The sequence below is a fragment of the Xenia sp. Carnegie-2017 genome, unplaced genomic scaffold (genome assembly GCF_021976095.1).
Source record: "Xenia sp. Carnegie-2017 unplaced genomic scaffold, XeniaSp_v1 HiC_scaffold_14, whole genome shotgun sequence".
NCBI lineage: Eukaryota > Metazoa > Cnidaria > Anthozoa > Malacalcyonacea > Xeniidae > Xenia > Xenia sp. Carnegie-2017.
Genome location: NW_025813447.1, coordinates 7,636,534 through 7,652,800, shown reverse-complemented (window position 1 = coordinate 7,652,800; position 16,267 = coordinate 7,636,534). Strand labels below are relative to the sequence as shown.

General features: G+C 35.6%; 2 protein-coding genes across 2 annotated transcripts; one reads left to right on the top strand and one right to left on the bottom strand.

Moving 5' to 3' along the window:
* Window positions 1-715: 715 nt before the first annotated feature.
* LOC124434795 (DNA replication complex GINS protein PSF2-like) lies at window positions 716-11,157 on the bottom strand. The gene is made up of 5 exons (XM_046984705.1): window positions 10,875-11,157; window positions 9,533-9,647; window positions 8,624-8,723; window positions 7,343-7,469; window positions 716-1,103 (listed from the first exon to the last, which is right to left on the bottom strand). The coding sequence occupies exons 1-5, from the start codon at window positions 10,962-10,964 to the stop codon at window positions 981-983; spliced, it is 555 nt and encodes a 184-aa protein (XP_046840661.1). The 5' UTR covers window positions 10,965-11,157; the 3' UTR covers window positions 716-980.
* A 58-nt stretch (window positions 11,158-11,215) lies between these two features.
* On the top strand, window positions 11,216-13,905 carry LOC124434983 (MICOS complex subunit Mic19-like). Its single transcript, XM_046984946.1, has 7 exons — window positions 11,216-11,401; window positions 11,725-11,791; window positions 12,152-12,252; window positions 12,681-12,812; window positions 12,914-12,984; window positions 13,128-13,263; window positions 13,738-13,905. Exons 1-7 carry the CDS (start codon window positions 11,327-11,329, stop codon window positions 13,759-13,761), a joined length of 606 nt encoding a protein of 201 aa, XP_046840902.1. The 5' UTR covers window positions 11,216-11,326; the 3' UTR covers window positions 13,762-13,905.
* Window positions 13,906-16,267: the final 2,362 nt, after the last annotated feature.

The window sequence follows — 16,267 nt, the reverse complement described above, 5'->3', positions numbered from 1 at the left end:
TAATAACCTACAGACAAACTAATTAATTTGCCTGCACTACTTTATCTAAACAAATATATCCAAATCAAATAATCAATCTAATTTACAAAATTGGTTATATTTGACCAAGTGCGGTCGAGAATACGTTTAAAATTGTCGAAACTTATGCATTTTTTTCTTATATTGCAGGCGGTAAACCATTCCAAAGTGATGCAGCTGAGCTGCTAAAACTCATTTCTATTTCACATAAAAACTACTATTTCACTAAAGTTACATAAAAAAATATGAATGTGATCTTCCATTAGGCCGTACACGCTAACAGTTAATCATAATGAATATCCTATACATCATAATAAATATCCGTTGAATTTAACCTAAGAAATCAACATCTTACAGAATACAAGACCATTTCACAACCAATATTGCTCGATATTTATGCTACAAGTACAATACACCAGGTTCACTTCAAAATGATTACTTCAATCAGTGTCATAATATATTCCATAAACATTCCTGTTCATGTGTCGTCTATAATTCTGCTAGCATATTTACACCAATAAATCATAATGAATACACGCTAACAATAAATCATAATGAATATCCTATACATCATAATAAATATCCGTTGAATTTAACCCAAGAAATCAACATCTTACAGAATACAAGACCATTTCACAACCAATATTGCTCGATATTTATGCTACAAGTACAATACACCAGGTTCACTTCAAAATGATTACTTCAATCAGTGTCATAATTTATTCCATAAACATTCCTGTACATGTGTCCTCTATAAAGACTATAATTGTGCTAGCATATTTACACAATTATATTATAATACAAAGCGCCGTTTCATACATATAACGATACAAAAGCACATATAAATACAATTCATTACACAATCAATAGGCAAAAATACGTAGATTAAAGTTAGCTTCTAAATTGTTAGGTCACATAAAAGTAATTAGTGTTTCTTTGTCTCGCTCCTTATCTGGTACCATTCAATATCCAGTGCCAGTCCTCGGATGCTCGGCCACGTAACACCTTAATTTATGCATGTGGTTTAGGGATGATGTAAGAAAAGGTCGGACAGTGTTGATCTCCATTCGCGTCAGGTTATCCAACTACAACATGCCAATAATTTTAGTTCATTCAAAAATGAAGGAATACAATTACCTAATGAGTTGCTCCATGTTTGGAAAGAGTTCCCTTTCCCCACGTAATAAACTCAAAGTTGCGGAAGAAAATCCCACGTGTTTAAACCCTTAATTTATCTTCATAAAAAACGGTGTGACCGAAACCTATTTTCACCCAAACAAACGCACGTCTTTTTTGGTGTAAATCTTTTCCAGCTATATCCTAAATAAATCTATCTGTATTAATAACAATCCAATCATAGCCTTAACGTGCAAGCCAAGTTTCCGCATATAACAACCAGCCGAACGCGCATTTCTAAACTGCGACATACTATGTCCAACGTGAAATATGAATACTAATGTTCTTATTTTAGTTATTAACACTTTGCAAAACTGTCTGCTCTTTCACTAAATGTTTGTCTTCCTAAACTCTTGCACGACTTGGATTGTCTGCGCGATCGTTTCTACGGCTAGAATCCTTTGATCTCATTATCTTTATATTATCTTTCATGATGTAAAACGTTTGTCCTTGCGAGGAAAAGTGACTCATTACAATGCCGTTGTTAAAGCTTTTCTTTCCAGTTTGCTCCATCACTAATTTGGGAAGTCACAAGTCTAATTAGCTCAGTTTACTCAAATAGTAATTAAGCAACTTTTTCCTTCTAACGTTAGATGGTTTTTCTTCATTACAGTGTCAAGAGAGCGTCATCGTGCTCCGAGCAAGGATTTTTCTCTCTTACGTCCTGCATATAGTTAAACTCAGGCATTAAAATAAGTGGGTTTTTTACACATTTTGTGTAAAATGTGTCCTTGTAAATGAAAATACGCGTCCTTTTGAAATCAATACTCAGCTTGGCGTTATGTGGTTTTTTATTATCCCCAACTAGCTACGCAAGTTTGTTGAAATATTTATTCAATAAATGAAAGAATTGCACGCGGTAAGTTTCAGAAGGTTCAACCACAACAGATCAAAGTTCATGTGCTGCCATATTCATTGACAATTGTGGTAAAAAGGTAAGGGCAACTGCTGCGCTTCTTATCATAGTTCTATTGTTCTCCAGCCGTCAATAAAACACCAAATCTGGATTGACAGCACACAAGTCAAGTGACACAACAAGTAATGTCGCACCAACACTAGGACAACGTCACACGTTAGCTGTTTTACTGCAGTGATTCCGATTATTGCATTTGAATTTTCAGTCCCTTTTAACCGCGGTGAATAATTTTGACTCCGGATATTTTATCTACGCCTTCCAATAGAAATAATGAACATAACTGTGCCGTTTTGCAACGTCACCCAACCAAACGAAAATATCGTTCAGTACGACATTTCAGGGCGTGATCTACATTATATTTCTACTTTACCTTTCAAAACAACTGTCGATATCCTTAGTCATGGCACTTTTCAGGCGACACGCAGTTAGGATAATTAACATATATGCATGTTTATCTTACGTGAACGAGAAGCTAGGGAAGGCATAGATACTATGTAGAACAACCACTTGTTTAGCGAACTCAACGGGAATATAGGAAATCCTATTCACCGTTTAACTTTTTGCTAGGTATTTTGACGACTTTATTAAATAGCAAAGCATAACTCGCATTTCGATGATATTTCTCAATCAGTCCACCAAAAGGGCAAGTAAGGCCTGCAGCTCTACTCTCGCCTAGTATATCTCGAAAACAAAGCGCCTTTAACAAGCACGATCGTTGCGTTGAGTTGCGCTACCATATTTCATGGGTTTTCGTCGAATCGCAATTGTGTCAATACTATTTGAAATACTTTCCAAATCTACCTTTGGAGATATGTTTAATACTGTACTTCCTTGCAATTAAAAGCGTTTCACACTTCCGCATCTTAGAGTTTTGTCCCTTTTAACAATACGTATGTTTCAATCACGTCCAGCTTCTTTCCTAGCTAAATATCTGGGGCCGGTTGCATGAAGCTTGGATAGCGTAATCCATTATATAGCAAAATTTTCAAGCTTCCAAAAAAGGTGTTTATATTTTTCTTACGACAAAGAAATTTTGTAATCTTCGAAATATTTTATTTTAGTCATTCTACAGTTCAAATCGTATAGTTTTCTCCTATACAAGATTTTATGAACGTTCAGAAAAGTTTGCTATCCAGTGGATAACGCAAACCAGGCTTCGTGCAACCAGCCCCTGCCTTTCAAAAATCAATCCACACACGCGCGTATCATAGCGCAATGATCAGGAAGTGCTTTGAAAGTTTTTGAAAATAGTGGTGTCCCACAGAGCCCTCTATTTGTAAGAGTTGGGACATCTATTGTTATCCGTTTAGCTTACGTTGATTGGGCAATATTGATCACCTGATCAATTTCCGCCATTTTGGTTCCTAGTTTTGAAATTTGAGCTAGTGTTTATATAGCAATTGCTGCTAGTAATACAGTATTTTGAGATAATATTGCGTTTTTTATGGATAAGTTTGTATTAACTGATTGTTGACGGCTACTAAATGTCATTACATATCGCCAGAATGGAGGATTACGAAAAAAATGAAAGAAATGCCTTTACGTCGAACTTACTGCTTTGGATATAAGGTTCAATTAACTGACTCAAGTAGAGAATCATTTTTGGGCCAAATAACATGGCAAAGTTCGTGCTGATGCAGTTTCAATAGTTTTCTTACTCCAAAGCTTGTTCTTTAATCGAAGATGATTTCTCATTAAGTTCTGAAATTGGTGAATCTACAAACCTCTCAATTCTCAGCCACTTCCACACTTAAACAAACAACTACACCAAATCACAGAAACTCTTATGATTTTCCATGTTGTATTTTGTATTTTTAGTTCATCATTTAAAAATGAAGTAATTATAATTAGGATATTCACTGAAACAGCTGAGTACAATATATTTTTGGTAATGAATTGTACAAATGTACCCTACTTCTGCAGCTCAAAATAGAACATTACTTCTCTTCTAGACTTGTCGATGATATTTTAATTGTAGGTTTTGGTTTATAAGATCACAGAGGCATATCTCCATAATTTCAGCTATTTGGGCTCTTTAATGTATATTACAACTGTTGCTGCCTTTCTCATATATATCAAAATATTGCTGGCTTTCAGATATATATTTAAGTGCTGCTACCTTTTGGATATAGATATTTCACTGGCAATACAAGGCATAGAATTTGAACAAACGGGGCTGAGCCCCCTCCAACACACCCCTGTTCGATCAATAAACACATACAGAAGTTTTGTCATTCCTCAAACAATAAATTTATCTCTTTGCTAAATTAAAGATTGCATCAGACTCATATGCTGTATAAAAGACTACAAACAGTAGCACTTATAGCAAACAGACTGTTTTTCAACAACAGAAATGTTTCATGTTATAGAAATAATATGTTCATTTTAAAGAAATGCTTCACCAAAATTTTCAGCAGAATCCTTAACAAACTTTATTACAACTAAACTTTAATACTTTATAAAGTGTTAAAGGCGAAATAACTTCATATAAAGGAATAAAACGTTTAAGGCCAAATGCATCTTGGTCAAATCATTGCATATTTCAATAACTAAAACGTAAAAAAGTCTGTCATTTTCTGCTGAGCAAGAAAATTTTGTGATCTTTCACAATAAAAATGTCATGCTTGGATGAAATTGGGGGGCATAAACCACTCACTACCATTAAATTGTTACAAATCTTGAACACATATCTCTCAGGACCAAAACTGCATGATTACTATGATTCGAAGTTTCGAACAAAGTCTTGTCCAACTATTTGATAACACTGATGCCAGGATAACATTGCCGCTTGCCACCAAGCTTAAAGATCTTGAAAACTTGTTACAGAGTCGGAACATAAGCCGAGAAAACACGTTCACGTGCGAAAAATACTTCTTACAATGGATCACCATCAATTTGTAGCACGAACTAGCAAACCGCAAACGAAGCTCAAAGCAATGAAATTAAATCAGGTCTTCCGCAAATCGTTAAAAAACGCAAAGAGCTTGCTACTATTCCTAATATATTTGATACTACCATGGAATAAGCTTAAATTGCTTTCTTCTTTTGCATATAAACCCAATTTCCAATAGTATTATTATAGTTTCACTTTGCAAGTAGGAACCAAAATGGCGGTTCCGCGCTCGCCCCAGACCGTTTGTCCCAACTCTTATGAATGGTTAGCACTATTTTCCACCCAGCAAACCGCCCTTTACTTCACACAATCGTTAATAAATTAAAGATGGCGGCTAATGGGAAAGAACCAAAAGCTAAAAGGAAACCATGCATGCACTGGTGCTAGGTCGTTTTGAGATGGCGAGTAATTTTATATTTTTATAATACAGTTTTTAATATCAACATATGAAAATATTTACAGATAAATGTTGCAGTATAAATTTTCATGCAACCACCTTAAGTTATAAACTTATAATCCAGGCTGGAAAATATGTCGTTTTTCGACGATTGTGTAAAATATTATATAAAATATTATATTGTGTAAAATATTAGATTGTGTAAAATATTATACTGTGTAAAATATTATATTTCAAAATAAAGGGCGGTTTGCTGGGTGGAAAATAGTGCTAACCCTTATGAATAGAGGGCTCTGATGTTCCACGCTCACGAAGTGATCACGCGCAGTAGTTAGATTCGAAATGAGCCGAATATAAACACGTATTAGTTGTTTTTATCTGGATTACTTCTTTTAACTGCAACATGAGAGATTGAAAGGTGTGTTTAATGTTTATTGATTTGAAAATTTTCTACACCAGTAGCTATAAACCTGGCATGTGCGTCTTAAAAAGTTCAAGCAAGAAGCCAAATTTGTGGGTGTCTTTCCTGTACGTGACACTCACAGTAAGAAGCGGTGGGTGATCGGATGTCGGAACAGACTTGACATTTTACGTAATAGTAGGAAATTAACACTTACATATATTAATAAGTATAGACTTAAAGTAGAGAGTATATAGAGACTTGTTGTTGTAATTCTGCAGTCGTCGTAGAAATAACGTTGTCGGAACTGACTTGACATTTTACGTAATAGTAGGAAATTAACACTTACATATATCAATAAGTATAGACTTAAAGTAGAGAATATATAGAAACTTGTTGTTGTAATCTGCAGTTGTCGTAGAAATAACGTTGTCGGAACTGACTTGACATTTTACGTAATAGTAGGAAATTAACACTTACATATATCAATAAGTATAGACTTAAAGTAGAGAATATATAGAGACTTGTTGTTCTCTAGCTGTATCGTGATTTTTAGTGTTTGTTGGTAATAATAAAAGTTCTGTTTCAGCCGAGTCTCCATATTGTGATTTGTCGAGAACTACAGCTTTGGAGGCAAGCATTCTCGAATCTCGCACGGACATCCACGGCTTCTCAAGCCCCTGCGCCGCGTGTATATTTAGTTCAAGGGTTCAAAAGACACGGAGATTAAAAAAACTAGATGGCATTAATGACGAATTTGGGGTAACGCTGAACTTGGGGAGGAAATGTAGAGAACACGATGGAGCCAGATATCTTTTGCCGTCTGCTTTCGAGTTTCGGGTTTTTTTAATATAGTGTTGTAGGTGTTTTTGTTCTTCTGTCCCAACATCAGGAAATTTTATCAATTTAACGCGTTAGTGAATGTTTTTCAACTGACGAGATGCTATTACGAATATATGTTGTTTATAATCTCTATGCTTTGTATGTTTTAATTAAACTATAAAGGATGAAAACTTACGCTGTCCTTTATACTTGTTTTTCTGTTTTTACAACTCGCCTATTCACATGGTTTAGCCATTTTTTGGTATAGATGACAAAATATCTGTATTTCGTAGTCTCATAGCAGTTGAATGAAACAAGAAAAAAGCTCGTTTTATGAAGCAACTCTCGCGACTTAAAATTTACTGAGTAAGTATAAAAGCAATACAAACATGTTTTGCAAAATATGAGCGGTTTAAACCATCTAAAATTATGATAAAAAGTAAAACATATTTCAACAAATTGACTGTGATAATTTTTGATATAATATATACAAAAAAAGCTCAGAAAATCATTGTCGGCCACGGTAGCTTAACATCCGGCAGTCGATTTTGCCACCCAAAAAACGCGTACCATATTTTAGACTATAGATTATATTACGATGCCACCTCTAGTATTAGTTATAATCTCTATGTTCGAAAGTGCGTCCATGAAAAGTTAACTTCCACTTATACGTATAACTTCGTTCTAATATTTTCGAGAAAAAATAATGTATCCACTTACTCTAGCGTGCGTTTCCTTTTCCTGTACCATGATATTCATACTTTTTCGCATTTTCGCCATCCTAATTTCCCATATATCTTTGACCAAATTCTGCACTTCGTTCGCGTGCGGTATGTCATCGCGGGCGCTTGAAAATAAGAACCTTCTTCATAATTCACGCAAATAAATAAAGCAAAATACGTTGTAATAATAAATGCACACATTCACACATAAAACCACATATCCACACATAAATCGCATATAAACCCACACATCTACATATAATCCCCCCAAAAATCCACGCATCCACATATAATCCGCAAAAAATCCACACAGCCACACATAATCCGCAAAAAAATCCACACATAAGCCGCACAAAAACCCTAATACAATTGCTCACCGACGTCACGAAATCAGCTGGGCGAAGTCGGCTATATACCTATTCTGGATAACTAAATATGAGTAGGTTTTGAATTGGAAATCCATCCACAATAAAAGGCATGTAGCACCTAACCCATTTCACTGTCTTGCCGTGGATGGGCGTAGCAAGATCGATATTCTTTTTTTTTGGGGGGGGGGGCACTCATATTCATGATATGAACTATTAACTTTCACATACGATTTTGACCCCTCCCCCCAATTATCAATCTTCCTACGCCCGTGTCGTTTCTGTCTCAAGAAAAAATCATCTTGCATTACTTCATTTTTCTGACGCTCTATTTTTTCAAGCAGTGTCCATTCCGTTAGAAAAAATTACACAATAATCTAATTTCAAGGTCCAATAACTTCAGCCCTTATTTGAAACGTGTTAACAGCGCTTATATTTCTGTCATAAGGCAGACTCGATGACTCTTAATTTCTCAAAATTGCTCCATGACCCAGAGCAATAGATTCAAGTTTATCCTTCACGTTCAAGCGTTCTTATCTTGTCGGTTTCAATTACATCTCACCTAATTTGCTTTTAAATTTGGCATTGAAAAACTGTTTACAAGTGAAAGTGTAATGACGGAGCAACTCATTGGCGGATCTAGGAAATGTCAGAATACATTACCGCAGCTCATTCTTGCATATATTTACATTTACAAATACCTCGGAGGTAACACGATTGTTAAAATTTTATTCGTTGGAAATTCATGACCAATAGTATGATTTCAAAGTAATTAGAACTTAAAATTGAGCTGCTATATTTTATTGTGACAAACGCTGGATCCGCCATTTGAGTACTTATTGAGACATTTTCAAACCCTGGCTTTAGTCAACAGTTTTTTTGAAGATTTTTTCCCAAGAATAGATTGTTCGAACCTGTTGAGCAATAACGAAGTCATTTCCAGGTAGCACTCGTTAGGCATTTTTGTGAAATATTCCATTTCTTTTGCTTCGTCCCTCTTCTCCCGTAATTGCTCTGAAATAATGCAATGAGCGCAAAAAAAACCAAAAAATCTATGCAAACTTCAATTGTTTAAATGATGTAAAAAGTTGATGGCCCTTATTTCTCGAATTAAGTTTTCTCTACAGTTACACGACTATCGTTTTGGTGTGAACGGGTAACCTCCGTCAAAGCAATTACTACAATAAGTAAATATTTGCCGCTTTTCAAGGAAAAAATCACACGTGCTATCCAACGAGACATAGCAATTATAACAATAGAAAATAAGGCACTCTTTCCAGAGAGTGCATGGACCTCCGCCGCATTGTAATAAATGACGCCTACATTACAGTACATTTATGGTAATTTTCCACGACTTAATAAAGCGTTCAGTACTAGTTTGGAAAAAGCAAAACAAAAATAATGTTTACTTCTCGTTCGATTTTAATTCAAACTCAAAAAATTGTAATCTTTTATTCCTTTATCGATGGGAAATGCGCCCCAAAATTTTCGTAACAATATTTTACGTAATTGATCGAGTTATCGAGCTCACAGATAAACGCATACGTACACATGAAGCTACAAACTCAGGTGAAAACCTAACCTCCTGACGGAGGTAATAAAGGTAACCAGGCAGAGACATAACATATGGTCATGGTTATTAAGAATATCAAAGCAAACCGTCTCTGTAGGTAGTTACATAATCATATTAACACTAGAACATTTTCGTTCAACAACAAGCTCCCTCCCCCCTCTTTAAAATTCAAGCCTTGTCCAGCATTGGACTTAATGTATATTTATTAATTTTTCTTATAATCTAATAAAGGCAAAAGTTGTTAACATACCAACATTCATCCAATCTGGAGCAACAATCCTGCATTTCTTTCTACATTTAAGATTTATAGCCATCCATAAAGGAGCTTCAGTAGGCATTCCCGGTTCAAAAGGTCCAAGATCACCCTATCGCAACAAATGTTTATCATTTGTTAATTTTTACCCTTTTAATGTTACAGATGGGATATTTCCAATCCTCAAAATGCTTAGGTAAGATATTACTATTTGTGTTCAACTGGTAGGTCTCCAGACGAAGCAATAAAATGTTTTTACTAGATTTGGTTTCATGAGTATAAACGCTTTCCCCTGCTTTGAATAGTTGCAAAAGGTGGAACAGGGGGGAGTGCTAAAGATTATTCGATCAAATTCAGTAATAGCTATTGCATATCTGGTCACACTGCACACGGAAGATCTATAACTGTAGAGGCTTTCATTCACAATTATTATGCAATCTTTATGATGTTAGTTTTTATTAAAATTAAAAAATGCTTGGATTAAATTCAAAACTTGTTAGTGAGAAAATTTTACCTATTAATAAGGATGACTTTCAAAGTAAATAAAACATTACTGAAGTGAATTTAATGTCTAAAATATTGACTTTTTATCAGAATAACATGTGGTATTATCATGCTAAATTCATTCTTATTGGTGACATGTAAACAAAATGTTCAACCAGGTTTTCAATATCTATAACCCTGAACCTTTCCATTATTTCAGATTCAACTGACTTCAACATAACACTTTGTACCCTTTCTTGGTTCATATTTAGTGAGAATATTTTCATTGACACAATAAAGCACATTAATACACAAGTAAATACTTAAATGAAAGTCTCAAAGTATGCTTTGTAACCCCTGTAGACATTATTTCTGCTGCTAGATTTAAAAAAAACTAAAAAGATTTTGTAAACAGTAGTGATTGGTAGTAACATAAGCATTCAACTACATTCGCATTGCCATCCTTTCCTAATTTCTACCCTAATTTCACCTTTCTGTGAGGGCACTACCTCTGTCATTTCTTCGGGGGTGGGGGGTGAGGCCCCTTCTCTATACCACTGCAATATCATTATCAAAACAAGATTTCAACGTTTATCACCACTTTTTATACCTACATTTTAGAGTTTAAACATTAAATAAAAAACTGTAAAGTTTCTTATAATGCCAAGTTAGTGAACAGCATTGAACAAATTTATGCAGCATAATAACACGGTAAGATGGAAATTAACAATTTCAGAGTTCAGACAAGTTTCTAAGTTCTAACGAGACTTCAGTCGTAGACTTATCGTGTGTTGTGCAAGAAACAATTTGATTCAAAAACCATCAACTGAGGAAAATTCAACAGTAAAATACTTACACTGATCAGGTACATTCTGCCCTCTCTAAAGTTGGGCAAGATTGTAATCATTTGCTCTTCACTGAGAAAGTCGACTTCCGATGGATCCATGTTGGAAATGGCAAACAGCTCAATATAGCAAGTAAATAATCAATCTGTCGTTGCAATAATCAAAAGTCGTTGCACTAGAAGTACAAAGATAAAAAAATGCTAGTATCGATGATCGATGGATGAAATTCAGGACAACAACCAACTTTTCTTCGACTTTACCATTCAATATTCATATGAAATCAAAAATCAAAATCTCCCGCTATTTTTAATAAAAAGTACGAGAAAAAAACGCGTCATAATTATCTGGTAAAAATTGGATGGCTTCAAAATGGCTGCCAAGCTCCGTCTAAATTATTGAATGTTCATCATTGTTGTAGCTAAGATAAGAAGCAAGCGTTTACAAAACTTTATGTGTAAAAAATATGGGAGCACAAGAATCATCTAGACGAGTGACAGTGGAAAACGAGGAAGATGATGATTCTATTGGTATCGTCAAGGTATTGCTAAATGAGCATAATGACCCATAGCTTGACAATCACTGCGAGCCACCGTCACCATAGTCGAGATGCTTGTTTTTTCGATTGATATAAAGTTCTACTTGAAATTAGGTAGTGTATGAAATTTGCAGATAATCCAAACAAAATTTTGGAGCTGCTTATTCAAGCAATGTGGGTCAATAAGACAAATAGATAATGTGTTTCAATTTTCATTGTATAGCACAATTGAAACAGCGATGAAATTCATGACTTTGACTTTGACAGAAATTTGTAATCTACTTCTAGTGATCAGCCTTTTGTGGTGTATGTTTTTGCTCTCCTAGATATCGGAATCACTATTACACAGTGATGATGATGTAACAGTCAGCTCGTCAGAGAACATCTCTCAAGGTATTTAATGTTGATCAGACATTGGTGCAGTTGTTTAGGCCATCAAAAAATTTTAGTTATAAAACCAATGGAAACCTGAACCAGTAGACATATATATTTTTAAGCTTGCATTCCTAACTCGGAAGTTTGAGTGTAAATGAGTGGATCAAAGACTAAAGGGGTTTGATCAAAGCATGGGTATTGGTGATTGCTCCCTAAGAAAACTTTTGTTCTCTCTTCACTTCAAATGTCATGATGCAATGATTGAAATATGATATCTGTATTCTTCACCAACAGGCCTCTTTTCTGTGTTGTTGTAATCCATACACTTGAAAATGACAAAAACTCTGCGCACTTAATTAATTCAATCATTTCTTGCAGAAGATGTGAAAAAACTGTGGCATGAACTTTTGGAAAGAAAGAAAGAGTTAGATAAAAAACAGGAGAGGATCGATGACCTTATAATGGATGCTTTTGAACAGGTCCATGTGCTTGAGTGCATGCAAAATTCTTTTATTGATTCCTTAGAGCAAGAGATTCACATAAATCTTATGATGCAAACACGTTAGACAACAGTGTAGTGTGAAACTCAAATTGTTAAAAATGTGAAAAATACTTAGGGGAGGACTAGAATGTTGAAAAGTGTGAGACTGCAAATGCAGTGACTAGCCATATTTGCATGCTTCATGCAGATTACATTTGAGTTCTGGGGATATTGCTGTATGCTGATTTACGAGTCCCAGCATGCAGAGTCTGATATAGCGTCACTGAGTGGTGATACGTTCAAGTCAAGTTTTCACGCGTGTTTGTTTGCCCAATGGACACGCGTCCGACATTTGGCGCATGATCTTAATAAAAGAAGACAAATTTTAAGGCATGAAATAAACGACCAAACGAATTTCATTTTAAGGGTCAAAATATGGCTGGCGGACCTGTTTCGTATGGCATTGAAAGTTTGGAAAAAACCTTAGACGAAAAGGAACGTGAATTGGATCAACTTCGAGAAAAAACGCGAATGTATCAAGAAGAACAACTAAAAAAGGTACTTTTTCAAATTTGTCAATGTAATGTTATTAAAATGACTAGAATAAAGTGATTTTGAGAATGAGATGTAGCGACTTGATTTCTATTAAACATTTTCAGAATGATGAGTCAGAAAGAAAAGTTTTGAACGAATTCGATGATTCAGTGCAGGAAATGAGAGAAAGATACAGGTTTGACCACTCGTGAAAACGTAATGTGATTTGCATGATCCGAATAAAAGATGCATTATGATACGAAATGTGCATCGTGTAAATTTGAAATGAGAACTAAACATATTCACTCGAGCTAACTGACACCTTGTTTTTTTACTCAGCAAGAAAAAAGCAACGCCAGTTTGCTCTTCGCTGAAACAGTCCGTCTTGGAATGCTATCAGGCAAACAAAAACAGGTCATTAAAATGCTCTCAGCTCGTTCAAGATTACGTCAAATGTGTGGAAGAGGCGCGACAGGTATTTTGCCGTTTCTAACTCAGTCCGTAAACGAGCCACCAGTCAACCATTGGGGTGGACTGGAGAGTAGGGCTCCCTCCAATTGTATGAAAAGATTCTTTTATGAACAGTGGAAGTTATTAATAACTGACTTTTACTTTACTTTCACCACAAAAAAACGCCGGAAATAACATTGACGGACCCTACATTTTAAATTTCTTTCAAGAGCATGGCCCGTTGCACTTCCACAGACCTTTTAACTTTCTCAACCAACAGATGATAGCAACAAAAAGCTGCCCATCTGTTATTCAATATTTTGGGATCGTATTGACACAATAAGCATTACCAAGCCAACATTTTCCGTAAGACTTCACACATCTTCACGTTCTATGACAGTCAAAATTAAGTAACGTTGAATTGATTTGCACTTCCAATGATCTGTTTCAAAAACTGGTTCTAACAGTTTGAATTGACATGTTTTTCTAACTTTTTCAGTCGATGGCAAAAAGAGTTTCGTAATTGCAAAGAACACTATCTTTCTGTTGATATCTCTAGAGTTATCATGTAACATGGAATTGTGATCTAGATGGAGTGTATCTGTATGCTTTCTTTGAAAACCAAGAAAGTGAGTCGTTTCTATCAATAAAACGATTTAACGTTTCATTTATGATCGCTTTTCGAACGTTACCAGCAGATACCGTAAAATTTTCTGATCCCGTTCAGACGCGCACCAACTTTTACTCAGTTTGTGATGCATATTGTTGGGTTTTTTTATGAAAGTCTGGCTTCGTTTTCTTAAGAATTTTTTAAACAACAGAATTATCGCCATGGTATTATCACTATAATACTTCTATGGAAAGAGTTTAACAAATTTAACAATTCAAAACATGTATTCGGTTTCGGTATTTACTGTTCAGGTATCATGCATTCACTTTCAAAAAAATTCTGTCAAGCGCAAAGAAAAGAATGTACGAATTAACGTTCTCATTATGCCCCTGACTGGTAGTATTATTGACGTACTTCATGTATGGCCAAAGTTTTTGAGCGAGATACTTTTGCTTGTATATTCACGTGTTATTTACCCTGTGCTGCTCTATGATTGGAGATCCACCATTTTCGGTTGCCTTAAATGGCCAACAGGGCGCGAAAAGCGTTACCCTAAACTCATTCTATAAAACAAGATTTCCGATGGGTGGCTTACGAAACGAGATCAACCGAATATTTACTTTTAGGCATTACCAACTTCTTTTTGAATCCATACAACTTTTGCGTATTTGCAAGAGAAACAATTAATGCCACGTCAAAAAATTAAACGATTTCCGCGAAGGATTCATATAAAATAAGATGCCGCCAGTGTTTTTATAACGCGGTAGAGTCGTCAATGTTTTTTGAAGTTATTTCAGAGTGACGAAGTTAAGTGCGACTGTATATTAGGTAAATCGATCTATAATATGTACATATATTATATAAATGATCTATTGTGTTTTTGCCTGTTGTTCAATCGTAGTTCACGACGCCCATAATTTGTAGAGGCAAAGTAGATACTTGCACCGTAGTGATCATCCCGGGATGATCCCGTTGAGTCACCTGATTTTTTCAGGTCCTGAGACGATTGCTTAAATTGTCCAGCAAAGTGCGAAGATCATATCTTCATTTAATTTAAAAATATGTAAAATATAAAAATCGAGCGTTACTAAAAATGCTACAGAATGCTCAACATAACACATACTCTGAATTTGTACGCACTTATCGCCTTCTTCAAACCGAATTACTGTGGTGTGCAGTTATTTGGGTCGCGCTTTGGATAATTCAGACCTCTCTTTTCCTGTGAACCAAACCCTCGTGCTGGTCTAGAAATGGGGTTGCTGGATCGCAAAGCTGATCGGTCTTTTGCGATAGCCTGTATCCCATCTGATCTATTGCGGTCTACCCGTGGCTCCAACCCGATTATTTTATTGTTTGTTTTCATTCGACTGGGAAGCGGCCCGGCCAATAGACCTTTTCAAGGTTATCGCAGCCATATTGCAGGGGGTGCAAAAACATTGGGCCGAGCGCGCGGTCACGCACGGCGTCCACATAAATTACTAATAAATGCGCAAAAATTACCCTTATACATATTGGCCATTTCTTTCAAAAATATTTCTCAAACTCGTCCATTTTAATAGTCAAATTATTATTTGCGATTTTTATACACGTGAGTCCAATTTTGTGGTAATCAAAAAGCGGAAAGTTAAAGAAAACATTTGTTTTCTTTGAACAACTTGACCGTCGTTTGAGCGATGTTCTTGAGTTCGCAAATGTGCGGAACTCATAAGCCAAGTCAAACGATTTAAACCCTAAACTAGCCGAGTAGCCGTGAGCACTCATAGCCGAAATGGTAAAAAATGCGCGTTGTGCAGTTGGATATTGCGATAATAATAAACGCTATCCCTATTATCAAGTTAAGATGTCTCACGTAGAAAATTTAGTTTTTCATAAGTGGCCCAAAGATCAAGCACTTGCTAAAATTTGGCGAAAACAAATTGCAAACAGCAGAGCCGATGACTTTAACCCAAAGCCTGGTGCACAAAGTACTTTAGTTTGCTCAAATTATTTTCCCTTGGGAAGAAGAACCCCAAATAACCGCGGAACGGATTATCCTTCGGTTTTTATTACGCTGTCAGAGTACGAGCAATCGAGGACTCCGCTTAAACGTAAAAGAGAAACATGGACGACATCAAAGCGTCCTCATCAATCCTATGACACCGAGGATTTTGATTCAAGTTTTGATGGAAATCCAGCAAAATGTGAGGCGTCTTTACTCCCTGTCCCTTTGGAATTTGAACAGTTGACGAGATAGTATGATGTAAGGTTTCACACTGGCCTGCCATCGACTAACAGTTTTAAGTGTGTATTTGAATACCTGGCTGTTTCTTCTCCTGGCTGTTAAGTCGCCATACATAATAATAAAAACAGCAATGTCACTTTACAAATAATTGGAAATACTAATAAGAGTTTGCCGTAGAATAGTTCCTCGTGATACTTG